This window comes from Cygnus olor, chromosome 2 (genome assembly GCF_009769625.2).
Source record: "Cygnus olor isolate bCygOlo1 chromosome 2, bCygOlo1.pri.v2, whole genome shotgun sequence".
NCBI lineage: Eukaryota > Metazoa > Chordata > Aves > Anseriformes > Anatidae > Cygnus > Cygnus olor.
Window position 1 is genome coordinate 186,682 of NC_049170.1, and position 23,530 is coordinate 210,211.

Consider the following 23,530-nt stretch of genomic DNA (forward strand, 5'->3'; position numbering starts at 1 on the left):
AGGTACAGAAAGGAACATTGCTGCAGCACTGCAGAAAAGGAGGAAACCAAAGGCTGACGATGCCAGGAATCTCACCCTCACCCTGCCTGATGAGCAGGGCCAGGCTGGGAGTTTCTTCCCCACAGCCGGAAGGCAGGAGATTCTGCCAGGGAAGAAGGGCTGGTTTCTCATGGTGGTGTCCCCATGGTGAACAATAGGTTGTTGATTGTTCCTGAGGCAGCACCAAGGAACTGGTTATTTTCTGAAGCAGCAGGACTCCTCTGGATGTGCAGTGCTATTAAGTCAGTGTCTCCAAGAAGCGCAGTGCTGACAATACCAGGCCACAGCCTGGATGAGGGCTAGTGCTTGGAAATGACCACCTAATCTCCTAGCAAAGTATGCAGCACAGAGCAGCAGCTTCCAAAAAAAAAAAAATGTATCTCCAGCAGCAATTGGCAAAGAGGATATCTGCTCCAGAGTACTTGTCTCTCCTTAGGTGGGTGTCTGTCCTTCTCAAAGGGGAGGAAAGGAGAATCAAAGAAGCTCTTGCTCCCCACCATCCTGAGGAAAGCCAGCAAGGTAGATGTTGTATCGCAGTTTGGACGTGGATCTCTTCTGGAAGGAAGTTCAGGGAGCATGGGCCTTCCTGGAGTATCAATCTGCATAAGGTAGGAGATTATGAAAATCACCAGTCACCCCAGGATATGTGCCAGAAGTCTCCACTTCCGATGAGTGTTTTCCTTTCAAGCGTAGAGGTTGGTTTCATTCAAAAAATGATTTAGCAGTGTTAGTGGGAGACCAGTTCCAGGGGTAGATGCACACAGGGTCCTCCTCCACAGGCCACGCTGAGAGGGGAAATGGAAGAGAGTTCAGGACCCAGGGGACGGGAGAGAGGGAGAAAGCAGCAACCTCCAGCAGCAGGTGGTGCCAAAGTGGGAGTCAAGGAGATGCGGGCCATACAGAGCAGCGGTCTTATTTGGGTCAGTTTGTTTTCAGTAAGTACCTGGGACTGTGTGTTACCCTCTGAAAGAAAAACTGGGGCCAGCTCAAAGGCAGCCTGACAAATAGCTCCTTTTTTATTTGAGTGTATCTCCCGCATGATGAAGGCTGGTTGTTTGTGGAGCGCTGGAGACACCTGTCAGCTGGCTGCAAGGCAGCGCTGGGGCGCAGCGTGTCTCCGGGGCCAGGGTCTGAGGAAGGGGACCCTCTTCCCCAGAGGACCACCCCATGGCGGCCTGAGTGGGTTCAGGCGAGCGTTCGTCTCTCCGATGGGAGGACCAGACCGTGCAGAGGAAAAAGCTCCCGAGCGGGCTCGCGGTCCCCGTTTGGGGGCGGCAGACGAGCGTGGGGCTCCCCCTCTCCACCTGCCTTCCTCAAAGCGATCTGACCGGGTCCCTCCGACACAGCGAAGCCGCCGCAGCTCGTTCCGGGGATGCGGGGGCGCGCGCTAAGGAAACCGGCGGGGGCCAGGCCGGCGGCGACGCCGAGCCCGAGCGCGACGAGCAGGGGCAGCGCGGCGTGCCGGCCGCCCCAGCCCCCGGTCCGCGGCAGAGCCGTGCGGGGGCAGCGGAGCGCCGCGGGAGGCGGCGCGGCCGGGCGGCACACGGCGGCGCGGTCCGCTGCCTCGGGGGCCGCGAGGACTCCGCCGGTCCCCCCGCCGGGAGCGTCCTACGGGCAGCGGCGGGGCGCGGGCAGCGCCAGCGCCCGGGGTCCGTGCCCGGCCCCGGGGTGCCGCCGGCGGGGGGCAGCGGCCGGGCGGAGGCGTCCCGCAGCCGGAGCTCCCCCGGGCGCCCGGGGCAGCGCCGCGGCCAGCGCCGCCGCGGGGTCGAGCCGGACGGATGCCCGGGGCGGGGGGCGGCGGGACCCGGGGCGAGGCTCACCGTCCCGTCCACGCTCCTCCCCGCCGCGCCGCTCTCCCGCTCGCACCGGGGCCGCCGTTCCAGCGCCGGGCGCGGGGCGCCTGCGCGGCGCTGCGGAGAGCGGCGCAGGGACCGTCTGTAAAGTGCGCGGCGCTCGCCCCCCGCGCAGGGCCGGCAGCGCGGCGCCGGGGCAGCCTGCCGGGGGCCGGGGCCGGGGCGGGAGCGGCCGCTCCTCCTGCCCAGCCGCGCTCCGACCTTTCGTGTTTCAGCGCCGCTTCGGCTGCGGGGAGCCGGTGGCTCCGCGGTCCCCGCGACCGCTTTCGAACCCTCCGGGGGGGCGCGGGGCTCCTCCTGCAGACGGGCGGGGACAGCGGCCGCGCTTCTCTCGGCCCCGGGGCGCCGTCGGCCCCGCAGCCGCCGGACAGCGCTCGCCCGCTGCCGGGGCTTGGGGCAGCCTCAGGAAACGGTCGGGCAGCTGCGGGCCCGCCGCCACAGCCCCCCGCCGCCCCTCGCTCGCCAGCACGCCCGTCACTCACCGCCTCAGCCCCGCCGCCACAGCCCCCCTCTCACCGCCCCCCCGTCTCAGCCCCTCTCTCACCGCCCCCGCTCCGCCGCAGCGCCCCTCGCTCACCGCCTCAGCGCCCCTCGCTACCACAGAGCCACCCGCTCGCCGCCACCCGCTCGCCGCCGCAGCGCCCCTCGCCCCGCCGCAGCCCCCTCGCCACGGCAGCCGGCCCCGCCGCCACAGCTCTCGCGCGCACCACAGCGCCTCCGCCCGCCGCCATCCAGGCCGGCAGCGGCAGGAGCGGCCCCGGCGCCGGCCGCGCTCAGTCCCGTCCCCGCCGTCAGGCGGGTCGGGCTCCGCCGCACAGCCGGCTCCGGGCCGTAGCGACCTGCCCCGGCCACCCGGCGGCCGTGCCGCTCGCGGCCTGCTCCGCCCACCCGCCCCGAGCACCCACCTGGCGGCGGGGCCGGGGCCGGCAGCGCCGGGAGGGGTGTGAGGGCCGCGGGGCAGGGCCGGGGGCCGCCGGCTCGGGAGAGGTACCCGGGGGTGCGCTCAGCGCTTCTGCCCCGTGCCGAACGAGGGTGGCCGCGGGCACTGCGAGGGCACCGAGTTACCGAGATGCGGCGAGAAATTTGGTCCTGATATTACCAAAAGTAACCGCGTTTTACAAGTGAACGCGGGAAGAAAAAGGCTTTGAAGCACGTATAACGTTTCAAATTCAAAACTCGTCTCTGCCAAGAATTATTATCCTAAATTTGCATACTTTTTTTTTTTTCTAGCTCTTAAGTGAGGGCACTGGGTTTGGTGGGCTGTGGATCTGGTACAGTATGTCAATAATAATGAGGAAAGACAAGAAACATTAGTGAATATCCGGTGGAAGGCATTTATGAAGTACACTTTCAAAGAATAATTTGAAGAAGCACTGAAGAGAGTCTGACTTAAGTTGAAGAAGCACTGGAAACAATGAGGGATGAGCAGGGGAGTTAGTATAGGATGAGCACTGGGAGTGAGTAATTTTGAGTGATGCTCCAAGGAGCTATGAGAAAGGGGTAAAGGGAAACAACTCAATTTAAAAGGAGTATCAGATGAGCAGAAGCCAAGCAATATTTCCAACTCCAGGCATTCAGAAATGGTGTAAGCCTAAAAACTAAAATAAAATCTTGTAAAGATTATGAGGTGGATTTATATCTTACTGGGTATTTTTAAATTGGGGATATATATTGATGTGCCTTCAGAATGCATTTTTCCTGTGTGTCATATTTTGTGTCATATCCTGTGTGTCATATTTTCACAGCATCACAGAACTGTTGAGGTTGTCAGGGCCCTCTGGGTCCCTCTGGTCCCAGCCGTGCTCCAGCAGCCCCCAGAGCTGGTGCCCAGCCCCACGGGCAGGCGCTGCTGGAGCTGTGCAGGGAGCAGCCCCCAGCCCCTCTCGGGGCAGCCCGGGCCAGGGCTCCGGCACCCGCCCAGCACGGACGTGCTGCTGGGGGGCAGGGGGAGCCTCCCGGGCTCCAGGCTGGGCCCGGGGCCGCTGGGCCTGGCCCTGGGCACCGCTGGGCAGAGCCCGGCTCCGGCCTCTCGGCACCTCCCTGCGGGTGCTGCCGGCCACGGCCGGGATCCCCCGGAGCCTCCTCTGCTCCAGGCTGAGCAGCCCCAGCTCTCCCGGCCTCTCCTCACAGCAGAGGGGCTCTGGGCCCTGCGGCATCTTCCTGGCCCTACATTGGACTCCAGTGTGTCCAGGTCTCTTTTGTACTGAGGTGGCCCAGAACTGGACCCAGCACTCCAGGTGTGGCCTCACCAATGCTGGGAAGGATCACCTCTCTTGAACTGATAGCGATACTTTGCCTAATGCAGCCAATGACACTGTTAGCCGCCTTCTTGCCACAGCTATTTGCACTGGAAACACAGTAGTAAACAGAAAGTTTTTGCATTACCTGTAATCCAGAAACTGCCATCTTTGAGCATCCTGGAAGAAAAGGTTTAGAATGCATATTGAGAAGATATGTAAGGGCTGTGTACATCCAGGAAAGGTAATCTGATATAGGAATGCAAGAGAGGATGACTACCTTTGCCTAAGGTACATGACCCATGAGGGCCCTGAGATGGTGTTGCAAGAAACCCCTTTGGTGGTTCAGGCCAGGACTACTTGCAGGAGACTGTTTAACTGAGCGAGCATGTCTGTGTTTTGAAGTACTGGAAAGTATGTTTCATGAGATATGTGACTAGGTAATTCTCAAAGCTGAATAGTAAAGAGCAAGTTCCTCAGAAAATAAGTCTTCATTCTGGAGTAAAGAATAGAGGACTGTGCTGAGAAAGAATACTTTGATTTTGATAGGGAAATATGTACCTATTGATGAGATTATATTGTTCTCAGTATCTGGTCTTGACTAACTTGAGTAACTCCCAACCTTGCCTATGGAACAGCCTAGACCATCTGCAGGTTATTTTCTTGCATGTTCCAGAGTGCCAACAACTAGCTGTGAACCACTTTGCAGTGGGAAAATTCAGAATGCTGTTGGCTGTGACTGTGATATCTGCAGCCATTCTAGGGATTATATGTACACAACTGAGCTGCTTAGGACTGTCAACGGAGTAGAGTGGCAAACCATGCAGGTTGCCCAGATGAGAGGGGCTGCACATCCCCCTTACCTGGAAGGGTCACATTATTTATATTCCAGAGTCTTGGAGAAGATTGTTGTACACCATGATCAGATACAGTATTTTTCACAACACCTGCATTAATAATAATAATTAAAAAGAAAAGTGTAAGTATCATTAGTTAGGAATAGGGTGACAGCTCCTTCATAGGTGAGGAGATGGTGAGTCTATTTTCACCAATTTTCTGGAGCTAAAAATGCAGCTGGGAAAAAAGCTTCCTGTGTTTGTAACATATTCTGTTCATTTTTCTCTGGGATCAGAAAAAAAAAATAAATCCACAGGATAAGGGTTAAGCAAGCCTGTCTTGCACATCCAGAGGAGCAAGTTACCACTACTACAACTGAAGACAAGAAAGAATATTCAAGTACATGGAGCGTGAAGAAAGTGAAGTATACACAAAAGTACATGTACCTGGAACATAACAGAATAAGCACAGTTGCAGACACAACAGACAGCTAATGAGGGTATGCGTTTTCTGAGTTTTACAAAGTTGAATTTTACACTCATGGTGATTTATCTTCTTGACCAGTCCATGACCCCAGTACAATCCAAGAATTCTGTGTCATGATCTTCATACAGTTCATCATTTCTGGCTGAACTAAAGAGCGTCCTTGAAGAAGATTGTTCCTTCTTTTCAGATAATGACATAAAATGTTGGTACAGGGTCAAATCATAAGTACATCTGACTCATTTATTCTGTTTCTGACAGTAGCCAGTAATGAATGCCTAGAAAAGACCATAAAACAGGGCAGACATATAGCAATAGCTCCTGCCATGCTGTCCTAGCTCACAGTGTTTTTTGATTCAGAGACCTACTGTGACAGAGGTGTTGGCTTTGTACTTAATAGCCTTTGATCGATTTCTCTTTTGCAATTTTCATTCGCTATTTACAGTCATGAAATTTAAGCCCATGAAGGACAAATAATTCTGCCTGTACGTATGACGGGTCACTTCATGTGGGACCCCAATGATCTGTAACAAACCAGACAAATTCAAACTTACTAAAAAATCTACTGCTTTGTAATTTCACTAGTTAATCACATCCCTATAAGCGTATGCCTATTTTCAGCTGAAATTATTTGCTTCAGTTTAAAGCTATTGGTTCTGGTGCTTTTGTTCATACCCCTTAACCCCACCTGATTAAAAACCTCTTTAGTATCCAGCATTTTCAGTCAGTTTATCTACTTATACACTCTAATCAGATCACCTCACAACCTTCTGTGTAATGAAAATTCTGCATCTCGGGGGTATTATTACTGTCTCAAATCAACAACACTTGTTTCCTCAAGATTGTCTACCTGTATAAACCCATTATCTCATGTCTAAATCTTAAACAGTAAACTTTTCAGGGCTGCAAGAGCTCTGTATTTTAGTGCCTAAAATAGTGGGTCCTTGTTAAATTGATGGCAATTAGGTTGCCAATTGGCATTAATACAAATTCTTTTCAGATTTTTCTTTTTGATACATCCTTTCTGGGGAAGTGGCATGCCTTTATTTTCACCAAGCATGTAACTGTATTTGAACGTTTTAAGACAAAATCTGTTTGAATAACCTTACTCTGCTACACACTACTCTCTGTTGTTACCCTTTCTTAATACCTATTTCTGCAGTACACATTTTTTATATCACATGCAGATTTTGTCAATAGAGAACTTACATTTGCTTGCAAATCATCAATTAAAGGATCAAACAACACTGGGTGAAGAGCTGCCCCCCTTTGACATAACTAGAAGTGCCCAAATCAAAAAAATGGCTCTTATTTGATATGCTGAACAATTATTAACTCGATTCATTTGTTGTGTAACTTCACAGATTGGTTGAGGTTAGTAGAATGGTCCAACCCCTGCTCCAGCAGGGCCACCCAGAGCAGGCTGCACAGGACATCTAGGTGGCTTTTGAAGATTGCCAAGAAGTGAGACTCTACAACCTCTCTGAGCATCCTGTGCTAGGGCTCTGTCATCTGTACAGCACAGAAGTCCTTCCTGGTCTATGAGGGGAACCTGTAATCTTACTGTTTAGTAATTAAATAATTGCATTCAAATGATTTTCATGTAACAGTTACCTGGAGTAGGTGCAGGCCTGTGCTGTGCTTGCATGTCCAGCATGGCCTTCAGGCCTGTGTTGTGCTGCACAAAATCCTCAGCCACAGAAAAACCTCAATGGCTCATTGTGACAAGAGAGCCTGGAAGCACCTTCCTCTCACACTGGCAATTACACCACGTGTGCCTTGACTTCATCTAAAATAAATTCTCATACAAATATCCTTTCTGTCTGATGGAGTTGTTTCCTTGTATGAAAATCCTCTAATAGCTCTAATGGACAAAATGGGAGTATCTGTTCTACAGCCAGGATCTGATTGGAGTGCTGCATGTGGATTGGAGCTAATGCTATGCTACTCATGGTTCCCAGTATCTAAAGGGATGTAAGAGAATATCTATACTATTCTCTTTATAGTGTTCTCTTTAACACATAAGATTTTAAATATTACCTTATGCAGTCCAAGTGCCTCTCCTGCTAGGATCACCATAGACCAGCAAAACAGTGGTTGAAGGAACACAGCCACTCGTAACAAGAAAGTTTTACAGCTAGCTTGTTTTCACTCTTCAAAGGTTCCTTTACCTTCCCAGATCACAAAGCAAAATGAATGTTCTGCAGTTGCAGAGGAGGCAAACATAGCAAACTAGAAGTGCACTGAACAGTTTTGTCCAGTAGCAAACTAGACAAACTGTGTTTGTCTCCTTGAAAATGAATGCACGAAGAGACAAACATGACAAGGTAGAACAACAGCACCAAGGGTGGCATAGCCAAGGTAATCTTGCTTCAGTACACATCTCACATTCACCATCTCTGCACTGCTTATCAGAATTGCATAGTTTAAATTAAGATCAACTCTACAGCTCTTTTTCCATCCCTCATCCCAGAGCCTATAAAGTTTAAAACTAAATCACTCTGCTTGGAAAGAAATCTTTATTGATTAAAAAAACAAACAAAACAGTAAAACAACAACAAAAAAACCAAAGGAGTCCACACAAAAAAAATAAAACCCCACAAAAACAGCCTCTCCCCACAGCCCATGCCTGTGCTGCAGAGCAAGGCTGGGAAAGCCTCCCTCCTCCCTTGACCTCACATGCCCTTCACCCATGGCTAGGCCAGGAAGGGGATGGAAAGTGACAAGTGTTAAGGTGCTGAGTAACTCCTGATGTTTCCAGTCTCTCAAGTACTGTTGGCCTGTTCCTGCTCAAAGAGGGCCATGGCTAAGTGCGAGCGTGATGCAAGCCCTTCCAAGTTACTGAGGACACAACGGTGGTATAACTCCTCACTAAGCCGGGGATTGCAGCTCCTCAGTGCATATTTCTGCACTAGCCCTGGCTCCACAGCCCGAAATAAGTGCAAACCAGAATAGTGGAGGAAGACATCAAATACTTCCATGCCCTCCAGCACCTCATCTCGGTCTAGGATATCAGCTGCTAGCTTGGTACGTGCTGTCATGTAGTCAGAGTTGTAAAAGCAGGCCTCAGCAAAGGAATGTCTGTCAAAATGCCCATCCCTCAGGAAGTCTGTGCTGGAGGAAGCAGTCTGCTCACCACGGTATACCAGTGCAGGGTTGAACTCTTGAAAATGCACTGGGAAAAAGACCTGCCAATTGCTGATAGTATTCATTCGGCAGCGGTTCAGGAACTCCATGTTGATTTCTGTCCAGACACTGGCCAAGAAGAACAGAGTGTCTACAGGATGCTTCTTTGAGACTATATCCATGAGTTTCACTTGTGATGGCACCTCAGTTTTGACACTAATCCAGGGGATTTTAACTTCTGCATAGCGTTTCTCCAGTTCTCCTACCATGGTCTTGACTCCAGCAAATACATCCACTTGGCTGACTCGCTGAGCATCGTACGGATGGTAGATGAAAAGCAAAGTCAGCAAGGCATTATCATGTGTGTCCAGTGTGTTCATAGCATACGTATCCAGGAAGTTCGCCACAAAATCCAAGTCCTGTACTGTCAATGGAAGCACCAATTGCACCCGCGTGGCCTCTGTTACATATGGCATGGGAATAATTTCTACCTTACTTAAGGGCCGCACCAAGCTCACTCGTTTGACCAGAACGTGACTGTGGCCCTTTTGGGTCACCGCCTCCAGCAGTAGGTCCAGTGTATACTCCATGCCCCGTGTGGGGTCAAAACGCCGGTAGCCATTCAGCAACTGCCGCTTGCTGAAGCGGAGCAAAGGCTGGTAGCGACTGTTAAGTTGCTCAAGTGCTGACTCAATAATGTCACTGACATCTGCTTTGCTGGCTCCAGAGAGCTCACACTTGGGAGAGCCATCAGGACAGGAGAAGAGGTACTGCTCAGTGAAGTAGTCCCAGCTGATTACCTCAAAACGTGTCTTTGGAAGAAATGGGGCATTAATCCCCACAGGCCACGTCAAGCCTGCCTCACCTGCAGGAGTCAGTGATGTCAGGTTCCTGATCTGCATCTGTGCAAAAAGAACATATACTGACGCTTTCTCAAGGAAGAGTGTCCATTTCCCACCCAGACCTGCCTCACCACCTAGAAGCATATCCTGATAGTATCACATCAGCTTTTGGACAGCATGGTATCAGAAGTGCTACTTCTAAGACACAGGGCTATCTCTTGTGTCTGGCTGATGGCCACCTACAAACAGAAACAATCTTCTTTGACAGAGTTGAAAGAAAAGGAAACCTGTCTGGATGAGCAGTATTTGCAGATACCCCTCACAACATACCTGGAGTTCCTGGATCTCCTGGTAGGCTCTCTCCAGCTGGATCCTGCTGAAGTGCTTGTGCAGACGGTACATCAATGTCACATCAGTAACAGGGTGCACAGCAAGAGCTGCTTGGAACTCCTCTTCTTCCTCCTTTTCTGGCTGAGCATTTTTGGCCAGTTCATAAGTGTGATAATGCTGACCCTGAAGTGAACAAGAGCCAGGAAGACTGGCATGGAACTCTAATGTTCACAGCGAAGCCTTCCCTCACCCAAGACATGCATCCGCCTCTCTCTCTGTGCCGAGTGCAGTACCCAGAGACAAGAACACAACAGTTACCCTCCATACCCTACCTCCATAAATTACATGCCTGTTTACTTCTTAGTACCAATGCATCCTTTATCCAACCTCCAAAAAACAAAGCATGTGCTCTCTCCCCCAACTTCTCAGCTTTCATTATGGGCGTCTCCCTTGTGCTGCCACACCAGACAACCCTTTCCTCCCCTAACCCAGTAGGGTCTCAGAGAAAAGTTCCTTTGCTGAGCAGCAGGGACTAGCAAGAGCATAGGTTCTGTCAGACTTAGCTAACGCAAAACGCTGGGGAGGGAGATAGTACCTGGAGCTGGGAAATACAAGAGATACCCAGGAAATCAATGATGCAACGCCCCAGCCACTCATCTGGGCGCACACTAAGAATCTCGTTGCGGCAGCTGTCCAGGTGAGGATGGAGCTTAAGAAGCAGGCTGCGGGACAGCAGGTAGCCAAAGCCACCGTGGCAATAGCGGGCCTGCTCATCTCCCCCAATGAACTCCTCTGCTCGTCCCAGGTAGACATCTTGGTTAATGCTTAGGTGTGTCACCAGAGCCTTGACCTGTTCAGCCTGTGCATAGGTGTCATCCTGCATGATGTAGAACCAGTCATAGTCAGAACCAAAGTGCTGATGGATATAGTACATGGTCTCATACATCAGCCAGATAGGACGCTCATCTCCATGGGCCACAAGCACCATGCCATGAGGCACCTTGGCACTGCGCAACCCTGTAAAATACAGCAGGCGTGGGAAGTGATGGGCTACAGTCTTGTTCACTGCCACTGCCAACGTATTCAGGGTAGCCTTGGAAGTCAGCACTGCCACAAACAGTCTCTCATGGAATCCCAATTCTGTCTGGATGTAGCGAGTTCTGTAAGGGAAGGATAAAAATTGAAGTACACTAATTTAGCGTTAAAACATCCTCATTACAGTCAAGTTACCTCTGTAACTGCTCAGTCACTTGGGGTAAGACTTTATCTGTTATAGTCTACTGATGGTGAGAACAGTTAAGCCTAAAAGGAGAGCTTTAAGAGCAGATTCACTAGTAAAAAAAATAATCACATTTTTAAAAAACACTTGCTTCCTTCAAGGAACCTACAACCTCACATTACTTATGCAATCTAGGAAACTGTGCAAGTCAAAAAAAAATTAGAGGTAACTACTAACAAGTGATACAAGTTATTACTAATAGCTTAGAACTCTCCTAATGAACATACTGGTTAATATGTTTTCAAGAGTAATTTAACACACTCTATTAGATGCATATATCTCAGTCTGAGACTTCTTTTTAAATTCACTTCCGCGCTCCTTTAAGATAGTGAACTAGGCCACTACATCATGCTGTTACAACTGTGCTTTTTTTTTCTTTAACTGATTTGAAGTTGCAGAACTGAATGCCATTCATACGAAGTTATTTTCCTCGGGAAAAAAAAAAAAAAACGCATTGATTTTACCTGAGCACTTTCTTGTAAGGCTTGTTGGGGTCCCTGTAGTACGGCACAATCCTAGGCCTGAAGTCCTCGTGCCCCTGGCCCGGCCGCCCATCTCCGGCCTCCGGCTGCGCTCCGCCGGCGGGGGGCCCGGCCCGGCCCACCGCCCCCAGGCACGGGTCCTCGCCGCCGCCGTGGCTCCAGGAGGCGCGGAGCAGGCTCAGGCTACAGCCCAGGGAAAGGCCCAGCACGAGCGGCAGCACGGGCCGCAGCGCGGCCAGCAGCGCAGCCAGGCGCATGGCGGCGCCCGGCCGCGGGGGGGGTCGGGTCGGGTCCGGTGCGGGCGAGGGGGCGGCCCCCGGCCCGCTACCGGCGGGACGGGCTCACGGAGCCGCTCCGGCGGCCCTGGGACATCGCCGGCGCGGGGACGCGGGGCGGGCGGCGGCGGGGCCTGCGGGCGGCGGGCGGCACCGGGCACCGGCCCCGGCCTCAGCGCGCGCGGGTCAGCGGCCGCGGGGCGCTCCCAGCGGCGGGCAGGGCGGGCCCGCGGCAGGGCCGGGGCCGTCCCGGAGCTCCGTGCCAGCGGCGCAGGGGGACGCAGCGGCTGCCGCCCGGCCGCGCTCCCGCCGCTGCCACCTCAGCCGCCTCATCGCCGCCCGGCCGCGCTTCCGCTTCCCCTTTCCTCTATGGTGCCGCGGCGGCCGCTCTACCGCCGCCTGCGTCGCCTCTATGGTAGCGCGCGCCTGGGGCGGGGCCCGGGCGGGCGGCGCGGTGCACGCCGGGACGCGCAGTGCCCGGGAGCCGACAGCGCGCTCGGGGCCGGCCGGGGGCGGGAGCGCGGCCCCCCCTCCGCAGCGCGGCGCGGCCGCCCGGCGCGGGTGACGCCTCGCGCTCCGATTGGCCGCTGCGCCGGGGGGCGGGGCGTGCGCACGCGGTGGCAGCTGTCCTGGTGCGACAGAAGGAAAGCGCCGAGCGGCCGGTACGGGCGGCGCGGCCGGGCCTGGCGCGGCGGCGGAGGCGGAGGCGGAGGGGGAGGAGGGGGAGCGGGCTGGGCCGGGCCGGGCCGGGCCGGGCCGGGCCGGGCGGGTGGGGCGGCGCGGGGCGGGCGGCCGGCCCAGAGGGGGGCGGGCGGCCCTCGGCCGGGCCCGGCGGCGCCGCGTGCTCCGGGCCGGGGCGCAGAACTGGGGCGGGGCGGCCCGGTGCGGGCCGGATCGGCGCGGCCTAACGGCCCGTGTCGCCCCGCAGCCGCTCCCCTCCGCCCCGCCATGCCCTCGGACCTGGCCAAGAAGAAGGCGGCCAAGAAGAAGGAGGCGGCTAAGGCCCGGCAGCGGCCCCGCCGCGCCCCGGAGGAGAACGGCGATGCCGGGACGGAGCCGCAGGAGGCCCGGCCCCCGGAGGCCAACGGAACGGCGCTGCCAGGTGAGGGGCGGCCGCGGCGCGTTGCTGCCCGGCCCCGCCGCTCCGGCCGGGACTCCCGAGCGCAGCCGCCGGTGGGTGCCCGGCCTGTGGCGGTGCGCCCCGTGGGGCGGGCGCTGCCCAGGGGCCGCGCTGGGGTCGGCCGGGTAGCGCTGTGGGGAGTGTGCAGCTGGGGCCTGCTCGTGGGCAGCCGCCGTGCGCGTCTGTTCGTGCCCGTGAATCGGTGAATCGGGACGCTTGGTCTTCCTCATGGAGTACCCTGCGGGCTTGCTCTTGTGCTGCACCGAGCCTGCTGCGGGGTCTGCTGTCAGAGCTGCTCTCTCCCTTTAGAGCCAGCAGGACACCTGTAGTCTGTGCGGTGCCTTTGTGCAAAGTGTGTGGCTGAAGCGTTCCCTAGGTTCTCTCTTGAGGTTTGCTGAGTGAAGACAGAGGGTGCTGATAGCATCATCTCCCTCACAAGCAGATACTGTCCTGATCTTCTGGTATTTGATGTCCAGACCTGCCTTTTTTTTTTCTCCCGCTGCAGGAACCACTGTAGGGTCTGGTTTCTTAACTAAAAATAATGATATTGCAATGAACTTCCCCTCATCCGTTTTTCTGGGGTGCATCTGGTTTGCAGAGCCTAACCTCCCTAAAGGAAGTAGGCGAGGTAAAGCTCACTGATAGTTTATTTGTGTCCTTGGTTCAGCTGCCTGGTGACCCGTGGACTGTCGGGCACACCAGTTTTTCTCCAGGCAGCGAAGACTTCAGGCAGTGTCAGCAGTGCGGCGTTTCAGGAGGCGCCGAGCGCGAGATCCGGGGCAGCCCGAGGCCGGGGGGCATGCTGGAAGATGCCGTCTCCAGCATCCAGTTTGTTGCCGGCACCCCCGTGATCCTCCACAGACTCCTGCGTGCTGGTGCCGCCGGCACGGACGCTGTGCGGCCGGGCTCCGACCGCAGGCCCCCCGTCGGTGCCCGAGCGTGACCCCGGCCCGGCGCCCGCGGCCCGGCGGCGCCCGCCCGGTGCCCGCCCCGTGCCGCCGGCTCCGGGCGGGGTCTCGGCGCCCGCCCCGCCCGCTGCCGGACCGAGCCGGCCAATCGCCGTCCGCTCCCCCGGCTCCTTTGCATGTCGCCCTCCTATTGGCGGAGCCTGGGCCGCGCGGCGGCGGCGCGGGACGCGCTTTGAGCGCTCCGAGAGCGGGGGGCGCGGGGGGGCAGCGGGGCTGAGCGGGGGGGGGGCAGCGGGGCTGAGCGGGGGGGGCGCAGCGGGGCTGAGCCGGGGGGGCAGCGGGGCTGAGCGGGGGGGGGCAGCGGGGCTGAGCGGGGGGGGGGGGCAGCGGGGCTGAGCGGGGGGGGGGGGCAGCGGGGCTGAGCGGGAGGGGGGGCAGCGGGGCTGAGCGGGGGGGGGCAGCGGGGCTGAGCGGGGGGGGCGCAGCGGGGCTGAGCCGGGGGGGCAGCGGGGCTGAGCGGGGGGGGGCAGCGGGGCTGAGCCGGGGGGGCAGCGGGGCTGGTGGCTCGAGCAGCCCCGGGGACAGGTCGTTGGGCTGGGCAGGGCAGCGCGCTCCTTGCTGGCTGCTCGCTGTGCAGTAGCTATGTGCCCAGGATGAAACTGCCTCGTGCCTCTTTGCGCCCACCTGCTTTGCTCGTTTGTGTACCTGGTTTACTTGCAGCGCGGGTGCTTTCAAAGGGGGTACCGTGCCGGTGCAGTTTACATCGTTTCTCCTTCTTGGCTAAGTCACGTCCTGCCTTGCTGACCATTGTTTTTGCTGGGCAAGTGGCTTTGCCATTTGTGAGGTGTTGTGTGAGATGTTGGCAGCCAGGCGGTATCCCTTGCTGACCTGAACGCCAACAGTCTGAACACCAGGATTCTGCTCTGAGCAGCTGGAGCATTGCTACGATCCTTAATGCTATTTGCTTCTTCAGATGGCAGGCAGGGTCTCACGAAGTAGTAAAAATCGGGCTGTAACGTGGGGCTGCAAATGGAATGTTAGCAAGACAGGAAATATTTGCTTATACTGTAGGAGGAGAGGAAGAGGGGGGTCTACAAATGGACACATTATCTTAGTAGTTGGTAGGGCCTCTTCTGATGTTGCTGCTTCTCTTCTCACATCTTTCCTGTTGCTTGTTCCCTGCCCAAGTTCTGTTTAGGCCAGCCCCGTCCTTAAACTTGCAACCAGAAGTGTTTAAGCCTTTTCCCTGCCCCAGCCCTTTCTGCATTGAGGGATAGTCCTACCGTGCATGGATAACAGGTTAGCTGTTCTGCCTACTCAACGGGTTTTAATGGTCAGCTATTATTTTTAGAGTGGGTGAAAGTTCCTCTTAGTCCATTTTATATCCATTTGCTGAGCTGAAAAACTGAGTACCATCATCTCTAGGCTTCCTCGATATTTCTGTAGAAAGAGACACTGGTTGTTTTTGTCGTCCTGCTTATATTGGTTTAGGGGCTTATGGAATCATAGAACGGCCTGGGTTGGAAGGGACCTCAAAGATCATCTAGTTCCAGCCCCACCCGCCATGGGGTTCTTATGTATTTGTAATTCAGTAATACTTCTGGTCTGTCTCTACATGTAGAGGTGGATGCTCTTACGAAGGAGATGGAGGACTTTGAATTAAAGAAAGCTGCTGCCCGTGCTGTGACTGGAGTGCTGGCTTCCCATCCCAACAGCACTGATGTGCACATCATTAACCTCTCGCTGACCTTCCATGGCCAGGAACTGCTGAGTGATACAAAACTTGAGCTGAATTCTGGGAGGCGCTACGGCCTGATTGGACTCAATGGAATTGGTAAGCTGTAGGGCACAGAGTCATGGGTTTCTTGGAGCTCGGTGAAGGTTCTGTGCTGCTGAGAAGCTGGACGGATTCGGGTGGTAAATGCTGGAAGCCAGACAAAGGGCTGTTAGACACGATGGTTTCACCTCCCACATCTCCCCACCCAGCAAGACCAGTTGCTACTAGGACTATGAGGTTGCATCCTGCCTTTGGACTAAGCATTTGGACTTCGTTCTGTGGAGACTAGAGTGGGATGCCTGCGCTCTGTGAATGTCTGATTCCTGTATGGAGGCTTTGTTTAACAGTGTCAATAAACTCAGTGATGATGCTACTAGCCAGAGAACTTGCATAGTATGGAAGAGTAGGGAGTGTGTGATCTAGTCTGAATGGGAAAACAGCTGTATAATCTCTGGAGAAGATGGTGCTGTACCTAGAGAGATGCAGAATATGGGTGTAATCGATGAGCTAGTAAGAGTGATGAGGTGATTTCAGGTTCTCTAGTGATGAGGGCGTTACTTTCCTACATGGTAGAAGTCTGTAGAGTCTGGTGCCTTGGTAACAGATGTTAGACCTGGTTAGACAGCAGGAAATACACAGCGAAAATACAGCTCCCTAAGTCTGGGTAAGGGCTGAACTGCAGTGGCTCTGCTAGGTCTCTAATTCCTCATGGGCAAGAAATTCCTAGGGATTTTCTTGGGTTGGAAAAGGAGGGAATCAGCAGGATCTGACTGCATTTTGTCTGTTTCTTTGTGACATATCTTACTGAATACAAATAATTGTGGAGTGTCTGTCTGCACACAGGGAAATCCATGCTTTTGTCAGCTATTGGGAAACGAGAAGTGCCCATTCCAGAGCACATTGACATCTATCACCTGACCCGAGAGATGCCTCCCAGTGACAAGACCCCTCTACAATGTGTGATGGAGGTGGATACAGAGAGAGCCATGTTAGAACGAGAGGCAGAGCGTCTGGCTCATGAGGATGGTAAAGCTTTTCAGAGTCCCTGTGGACAAGGGACATTTCCTCCACTTTCCCTTCCCACTGAAGAAAGGGTCTTACTTGGGTTCCTTGGCAGAGTTTTTACATATTACTTTTTCTCCCAGCTGCCCGGTACTAGTTGAAAAGTCCACTTCTTTAGATGAAATTATCCAATTATCCAGTGTGACTTCTTAAGAAGCGTCTAAGTCATAGGAGTGGATGGGGCTGAATAGTGGTGAAGCAGATGGACTATGAGCTTTCTCAGCTGTATAGATGTGCAGCTGAGAGCCAATTACTGTTAGAAGTGCTGACAGGCTCTTTTTCAGCGGAGTGTGAGAAACTCATGGAGTTGTATGAACGTCTGGAGGAGCTGGACGCTGACAAGGCAGAAGCACGGGCCTCACGTATCCTGCACGGCCTGGGGTTTACACCAGCCATGCAGAGGAAGAAGCTGAAGGACTTTAGTGGTGGCTGGCGAATGAGGGTGGCTCTTGCTAGGTGAGTGGTATACTGCCGGCTGCCTCCTGGGAAAATGCCTGTCTGATCCTGATGCTGCAAAGCCACAAACGCAGTTCTAAGAACTCAGAGGAGAGCAGAGAGACTTTGGGTACCTGCATTTACCCTGTGCTGTCATCTCCCCTCTCCTTTTAGAGCCCTCTTCATTCGTCCATTCATGCTGCTGCTAGATGAACCCACAAACCACCTTGACTTGGATGCCTGTGTGTGGTTGGAAGAAGAGCTGAAAACGTAAGCATGAAGGAGTTTGCAGCTTCCGTAGGTTGTAGTTTTCTGCTGGAACATCTTGTCAGCATGTGAGCAAGTGCTACAGGAGTAACTGTCTATAGTTCTTCTGGCTATGTAACTATACTGCATTACTAATTATACTTACATATTTTTAGTAGCTTAGTGGGTAGTATTGGTGATAGGAGGGCGGTTGGACTTGTAGGTCCTTTCCAACCCTGTGTTTCTATGATTCTATGATACCTTGTGCTTGCTGCTACATGTTTTTGCAGAACGGTTCTTGATGCAAGGGTAATGAATTCAAGATAAGTCTGTCTCTTCCTTAGTGAAAAAAGTGAGAAATACTGGTACAGGTTAAACTTACTTCCTGAAAGCCAGGAGCAGACCTGGGAGGCGTGTACCAGCACCGTGTGCTGTACCAGTAGTGTAAACTTTCTAGACCTGGCCTCCAGCTCAGCTTTTTGCATATTGTTTTTCTCTTCACCAACTGTAGTGTCTGCGTCTGTTGGTTTCATCTTGTTCTAGTATGTGGATGCAACTGGTTTTTATTAAATAAAGTTAAAATGTTAATGCTTAAGGCAAAAGATTTAGGAATAGCTGTGAAGTCTAGGTTATTTGGGTTGTGTGTTAAAAGGACTGTGCATATAAGCACATGAGAAGGGCTTTTCATTTGCAGAGGTTATTCTTTCAGCTGTGTCAGTTGAACATTTTGTCTGTTTTATATATCAGGTGTTTTAGGAAATTTGAATTTGAACCTCTCTCTTTTTGGGAGGAGGCATTAGCCAGTCATTTTACAAACTTGGAAAGGAACCTGTGATAGAGAACCTAAGAGATGGTAGTCTGTAAAAAGGTGAAAATGAGAAGCAAAGGTTGAAACTTCTAAGAAGTGTGACACCAGTGGAGTTCTGCATCAGTAGCAGTAGTAATCCACCACAGAGGTAGCCAGCTCTCGACTCTTCATGAATACGGATGAAGAGTGCCTTATGGTGAAGGATGTATTAGAAAGCTGGTCATCGCTGCTTTACTGCAGATTTCCTAAAGTATCTCTAAGGCTTCTATCTTTTTGTTCTTAATCTGGCTGTAAACAAGAGAGATCTGTTGCATGTAAATCCTTTGTCACCATCAGGGCCAACAAGCAATTCTTTTCCTAGCTTAGTCTCTATTAAGTTTTGTGGTGCCACAGGTTCAAGCGGATCCTTGTGCTGATATCCCACTCCCAGGACTTCTTGAATGGTGTCTGCACCAACATAATCCACATGCACAACCGCAAACTGAAGTACTACACAGTGAGTGAATGGTGTCTTGTGCAACTAACAGAAACAGAGGAGCTGACCTCTGGGGCATGTCTGATGTTTTGTGGTCCCTCTCTTTAGGGAAATTATGATCAGTATGTAAAGACTCGCTTGGAACTAGAAGAAAATCAAATGAAGCGTTTCCACTGGGAACAAGATCAGATTGCTCACATGAAGGTATCTGCCTAGCTGCATGAACATCTTTCTGCCTATGCAGCCATACACCTCTCTAGCCTTTGTATCATGGCTTTTGGCTAACTCTGTATTTTGTTGCAGAATTACATTGCGCGATTTGGTCATGGTAGTGCAAAACTGGCCAGGCAAGCTCAGAGCAAGGAGAAGACCCTTCAAAAAATGATGGCTTCTGGATTGACAGAGAGAGTGGTGAACGATAAGGTGGGATCAAACGTGGGATTGCATCTAGAGATCAGTGTAGGAAACTTGGGCTAGATAAGCAAAATGAACTTTAGCTGTTGGCAGGAATGGCTGACACAGCTGAGAGCAAGAGTAGGATTCGCTTCCAGATTCCTGTACTGAAGATAGGGTACAGCTGAAGAGTGGAAAGAGGAGACTTTTTTTTTTTTTCCAACGAAGAGAAGGGGATTTGTCATACCAGTAAGGCCATTTTGTAGACACAGAAATGAATGTCTGAAAGTTGGAGAAGATCAGGGAGGATGCTCAAAGCAGCTCCTGCTAGTTTGAAGAATATAAGCACCCATTTGCTTCAAAGGAAAAGAAATAGGGAATCATTAGCCAGCAGATAAACCTGTGAGTGAGTTGCCAGAGGGAACAGGGAGTGAAATAAAGGGATTGATCTGTATGTGCTCCAGGGTGTCTAACAAGTGGATATTCTGTGTTGACAGACTTTGTCATTCTATTTCCCTCCCTGTGGAAAAATCCCCCCTCCTGTCATCATGGTGCAGAACGTAAGCTTCAAATACACCAAGGACGGGGTGAGTATAGGGAGTGTGCATGGGTTGTATGGAGTTTACTTGTATCCTCTGCCTTGTAATGGGGGCTTTTGGGTAAGTTTTCTAATCAGGCTGCAGCATATCACCGGTGGATCAGATTTCTTGGCAGTGTTAATGCTGAGTCTGCTGAAGACAGAGCTTTACAGGTGCAGCATGGAGAGTCTAGGTAGTAATGGAAAGGCATAATATGTCATAATTTATGTGGTTTGCAGCCATGGATCTATAATAACTTGGAGTTTGGGATTGACCTGGATACCCGTGTAGCTCTTGTTGGACCCAACGGAGCTGGAAAGTCAACACTGCTGAAACTGCTCACAGGAGAGGTATGCTCCCAGCATTGTCTACCCTGTTCTGGGCCTTTATTCTTTGGGTAGTCTTCAATGAAGCTGCATTTATTTATGAGAACACCCCTATCAGACTTTGGAAATCCTGAAGTCTTGCTGCAGTATAGGGCTTTTTCTGTCATGCTATATGTTCAGACATATAGAGGGCTGGCATACAGTGAAAGAAGGGATTTCATGGTGAAATACTTCTATCTTCTCTTTTTAGCTGCTGCCCACAGATGGGATGATCCGCAAGCACTCACATGTAAAGATTGGTAGATACCACCAGGTACTCCCTATAGCAACTGCCATGGACATGAAATGCTGAGGAAAAAGCTGACAGGAATGGGGAATCTTGTCCCTCTATTTCTGCTTCTAAGGCCCATCCTGCTGCTGCTTTTCTATGCCTTGAGCTTGGGGAGGGAACTGTTCTTTTGGCAGAATGGACTCTAGCCAATGTTCTTGCCCTGAAAAGAGGCTTGCTGTGGTCCTTTTCGTTTAGCCTCTCACCTTTTACTGGAGAGATGGTTGCCCAAGCTTGATGTTGGACAAGCCTGCTATTCTGAAGCAGCACTCCTGCTCCTGAAATGGAGACTGCTTCCATAATGTTTCAGCACAGTGAATGTGCCAGGGGTGGGATTATCATCTCGTGGATTCTGCTGCTTTGCTGGCACCAGAGAGGTATAAGGGGGGAGATGGGTGGCATGCACAGCCTGAAGCTGGCTTTTGTTTTCTGTTAGCACTTGCAAGAGCAATTGGACTTAGACCTCTCACCCTTGGAGTACATGCTGAAATGCTACCCAGAGATCAAGGAGAAGGAGGAGATGAGAAAAATCATTGGCAGATATGGTCTGACAGGGAAGCAGCAGGTCAGTATGAGCTGTTGAGGTTTTCTTCTTATGCATTAGGGAAGTAGAGCTGTTGCATTTTCTGTTGTTCTACAGATACCTGACAGTGTGATGCAGTATACAGCATGGTGCACCACAGCATCTAAATGGTTTTTCCATCTCTGCCTTTAAAATTGGAGAAAAAATAACTCATGGCTCACAGTAACTTACTTTGCGTTGCAGCAATGTGTGGGTTGGAATGGGTGACCTCCTCGGAACCCAGGTGAAGGAAGACAGGTTGTGGCATAGTGCTAGCCTCAATTATATTTCAATTATTACTTGAACTAGCTTGCTTATCTCTATTTCTGAGATGAATGCCAGTCAGAAATGCCAGAACATATTCTCAGCTGGGTGTGGGGAACACATGGTTCAAGCAAATGAGTGTAGAATCTCTAGTGGTGCTCTAACTCTAAACACGCCACGCTCCTGTATATTACATTTTGGTGGGAGTTGTCATTATCATTGCAGTTAGCCTTGATTTTTACACTGTTCTTCTCCATTTGTCACTCAAGAGGTTGAGAGTAGGTTTAGGCTTTTGTCAGGATGCGATGAACATTAGGCAGATCTCAATTAACTTTCCTTTGGAACCTCTAACACAAGCTGAGTCTTGCTATGGACACCCCTTTTTCAGAAGCCTCTGGAATTCACTTGTTTTACTGGTAAAGGAAGCCCAGTCTAGTTGTAAGCCTACGTTTGTCCTCTTGTGTCATGTAGCTGCAGCAAACATAGTTTGAACTGTGAATATTTTGTGGTCAGTGTGGTGTCTAGGAACTGGTGCTATAAGGTACCCTGCAGAGCTGCAAATAGTGTCTGTGTTTGTCAGGTGAGCCCCATTCGGAACCTCTCTGATGGGCAGAAGTGCCGTGTGTGCTTTGCATGGCTGGCCTGGCAGAATCCTCACATGCTTTTCCTCGATGAACCCACCAACCATTTGGACATAGAAACGATAGATGCTCTGGCAGATGCTATCAATGAATTTGAAGGAGGAATGATGCTCGTCAGCCATGACTTCAGACTCATCCAGCAGGTAAGAAGAGTGGTGAATTTTGGCAAACCAACTTTCCAACGCTGAGTAATTAAAGCAAGATGTTTTCAGCTGTTCCTTATCCTGAAAAGATGTGTGAGTGAAAAATAGCACTGCATATGATTCCCTTGCCATGTGCATGTGGAATAATTACCTAGCCTTGGAAAACATTTAGGCATGTGAAAGAAGAAAAAAATGCTAAAAGTGAAGAATAAGTTAAATGGAAATCATGACACATGTGGAGGCTTTAACTAGATTGTTTTAAATGATACTGGAGTAGTTCTAGCAGTTTTCTTTATCACTCAATCTGTACAGGTTAAGGAAGTCACTCCATATACACAGAAATGTCAGGTGCTGATTTATCAACTATAGCTTTGTCTGCAAGTTCAGATACAATTTTATTTTTCAGTGCAGCATATCCAGGTAGTTCATGTCAAGAACTACCTTTTCTAATTCCCACCTTAGCAGGAAGTGAATTTCTTCTTATTCCATGAACAAAAAAAAAAAATGTGGAGGGTTCAAGGACTGTTAGTTCTAAAATCCTGTATAAATTATTCAGAAAACTCCAGGTGGGATATTTCACTGCAGATATCTTTCTTTGGTAGTCAAATGTGTGAAACTTAATAGACTCCTTGCTTAATAGACTCTCCTTCGGAGAGTAGATTTTGGTTATTTTATATTTTCGGTAAAATTATAAAATGCTGCACTATAAACCTCCCTTTCCTTGTGTATTTGCTTCCAGGTTGCGCAGGAGATCTGGGTCTGTGAGAAGCAGACAATCACAAAGTGGCAAGGTGACATCCTCGCCTATAAGGAACATCTCAAGTCAAAGTTGGTGGATGAAGATCCACAGCTCACCAAAAAGACCCACAATGTGTGAGCTCTAGAGCAGTCGGTCAGGTGCTCTCTGTGGAGACTGACAGTGGCCAACATGACTCACTCACCTGCCGACTGGAATGGGACTCTGCTGCTATCTCTGTGGCTGTGTTCTAGGATTGCTGCAATACTGCTTCCCCTTGACTTGCCTTGCACCTCTGTATCTGGACAGATCTCTTCTCTCCTGATCTGGCTGCATTTGGGCAACCATTTCCATATTTAGATGATGTCCCATCTGAGCCAGGCCTTGGAATCTAACGGTCTGGGGTTGTGGCAGTTAGGGTGTCTGAGTTGCAGTGATACAGAAGTGGAGACCCCAGCCCAGCTTACCCTGCCTCCTCCTTCCCAATTTCTGCTTCAGTTTAGATACTTCACTTCAAACTCCTCTGGCCTTGGTTTGTTTTTAACTATTATTTAACAGTGTAATTAACAGATCTGCCTGAGAATCCATCAGTCAATAAAGAGGGAAGAACAGTCTTGTTTTGTGAGCTGTAGTAGTTATTGGGGCATGCTGGGGCAAATCAGCCAGTACTGAGCTTTACGAGTAAGGATGCAGGGCTCTCTAATATGAAGTGAAGGTTTGTTTCTTTACTATTACCAAAGTCCTCTTCTTATGACCAGAATTTGTGATATAAATGAAGGTGTGAGTACTGAGCTCTGGAATTGTACAGAGCAGAGTATGGCGATCCTTGCAGCTAGGAAAACTGCTAATCCACATGTTGAATGCTGGGTTTTCCAGATAATGACAGAAGAGGGAGCAAGCCACACATGCTTTTTTTTTTTTTTTTTTTTTTTTGCTTGTTAATAA

General features: G+C 51.6%; 3 protein-coding genes across 4 annotated transcripts in view; 1 reads left to right on the top strand and 2 right to left on the bottom strand.

Moving 5' to 3' along the window:
- Nucleotides 1–1,875, bottom strand: part of SMARCD3 (SWI/SNF related, matrix associated, actin dependent regulator of chromatin, subfamily d, member 3) — a 111,043-nt gene extending 109,168 nt beyond the window's left edge. The window contains exons 1-2 of one of the 2 annotated variants that reach the window (XM_040549878.1): nt 1,860–1,875; nt 76–638 (exon numbers count right to left, since the gene is read on the bottom strand). The gene's annotated coding sequence lies outside the window, so the exon portion shown is untranslated. The remainder of the gene's footprint in view (nt 1–75; nt 639–1,859) is intronic. The other variant, XM_040549874.1, reaches the window with a different exon arrangement.
- A 6,074-nt stretch (nt 1,876–7,949) lies between these two features.
- Nucleotides 7,950–11,881, bottom strand: CHPF2 (chondroitin polymerizing factor 2). The gene is made up of 4 exons (XM_040549864.1): nt 11,491–11,881; nt 10,343–10,907; nt 9,748–9,930; nt 7,950–9,477 (listed from the first exon to the last, which is right to left on the bottom strand). The coding sequence occupies exons 1-4, from the start codon at nt 11,763–11,765 to the stop codon at nt 8,215–8,217; spliced, it is 2,286 nt and encodes a 761-aa protein (XP_040405798.1). The 5' UTR covers nt 11,766–11,881; the 3' UTR covers nt 7,950–8,214.
- A 419-nt stretch (nt 11,882–12,300) lies between these two features.
- Nucleotides 12,301–23,199, top strand: ABCF2 (ATP binding cassette subfamily F member 2). The gene is made up of 15 exons (XM_040549879.1): nt 12,301–12,445; nt 12,712–12,885; nt 15,433–15,645; nt 16,432–16,614; nt 16,935–17,106; nt 17,260–17,355; nt 18,533–18,635; nt 18,723–18,818; nt 18,918–19,037; nt 19,505–19,594; nt 19,825–19,935; nt 20,162–20,224; nt 20,676–20,804; nt 21,646–21,849; nt 22,589–23,199. Exons 2-15 carry the CDS (start codon nt 12,732–12,734, stop codon nt 22,724–22,726), a joined length of 1,872 nt encoding a protein of 623 aa, XP_040405813.1. The 5' UTR covers nt 12,301–12,445; nt 12,712–12,731; the 3' UTR covers nt 22,727–23,199.
- Nucleotides 23,200–23,530: the final 331 nt, after the last annotated feature.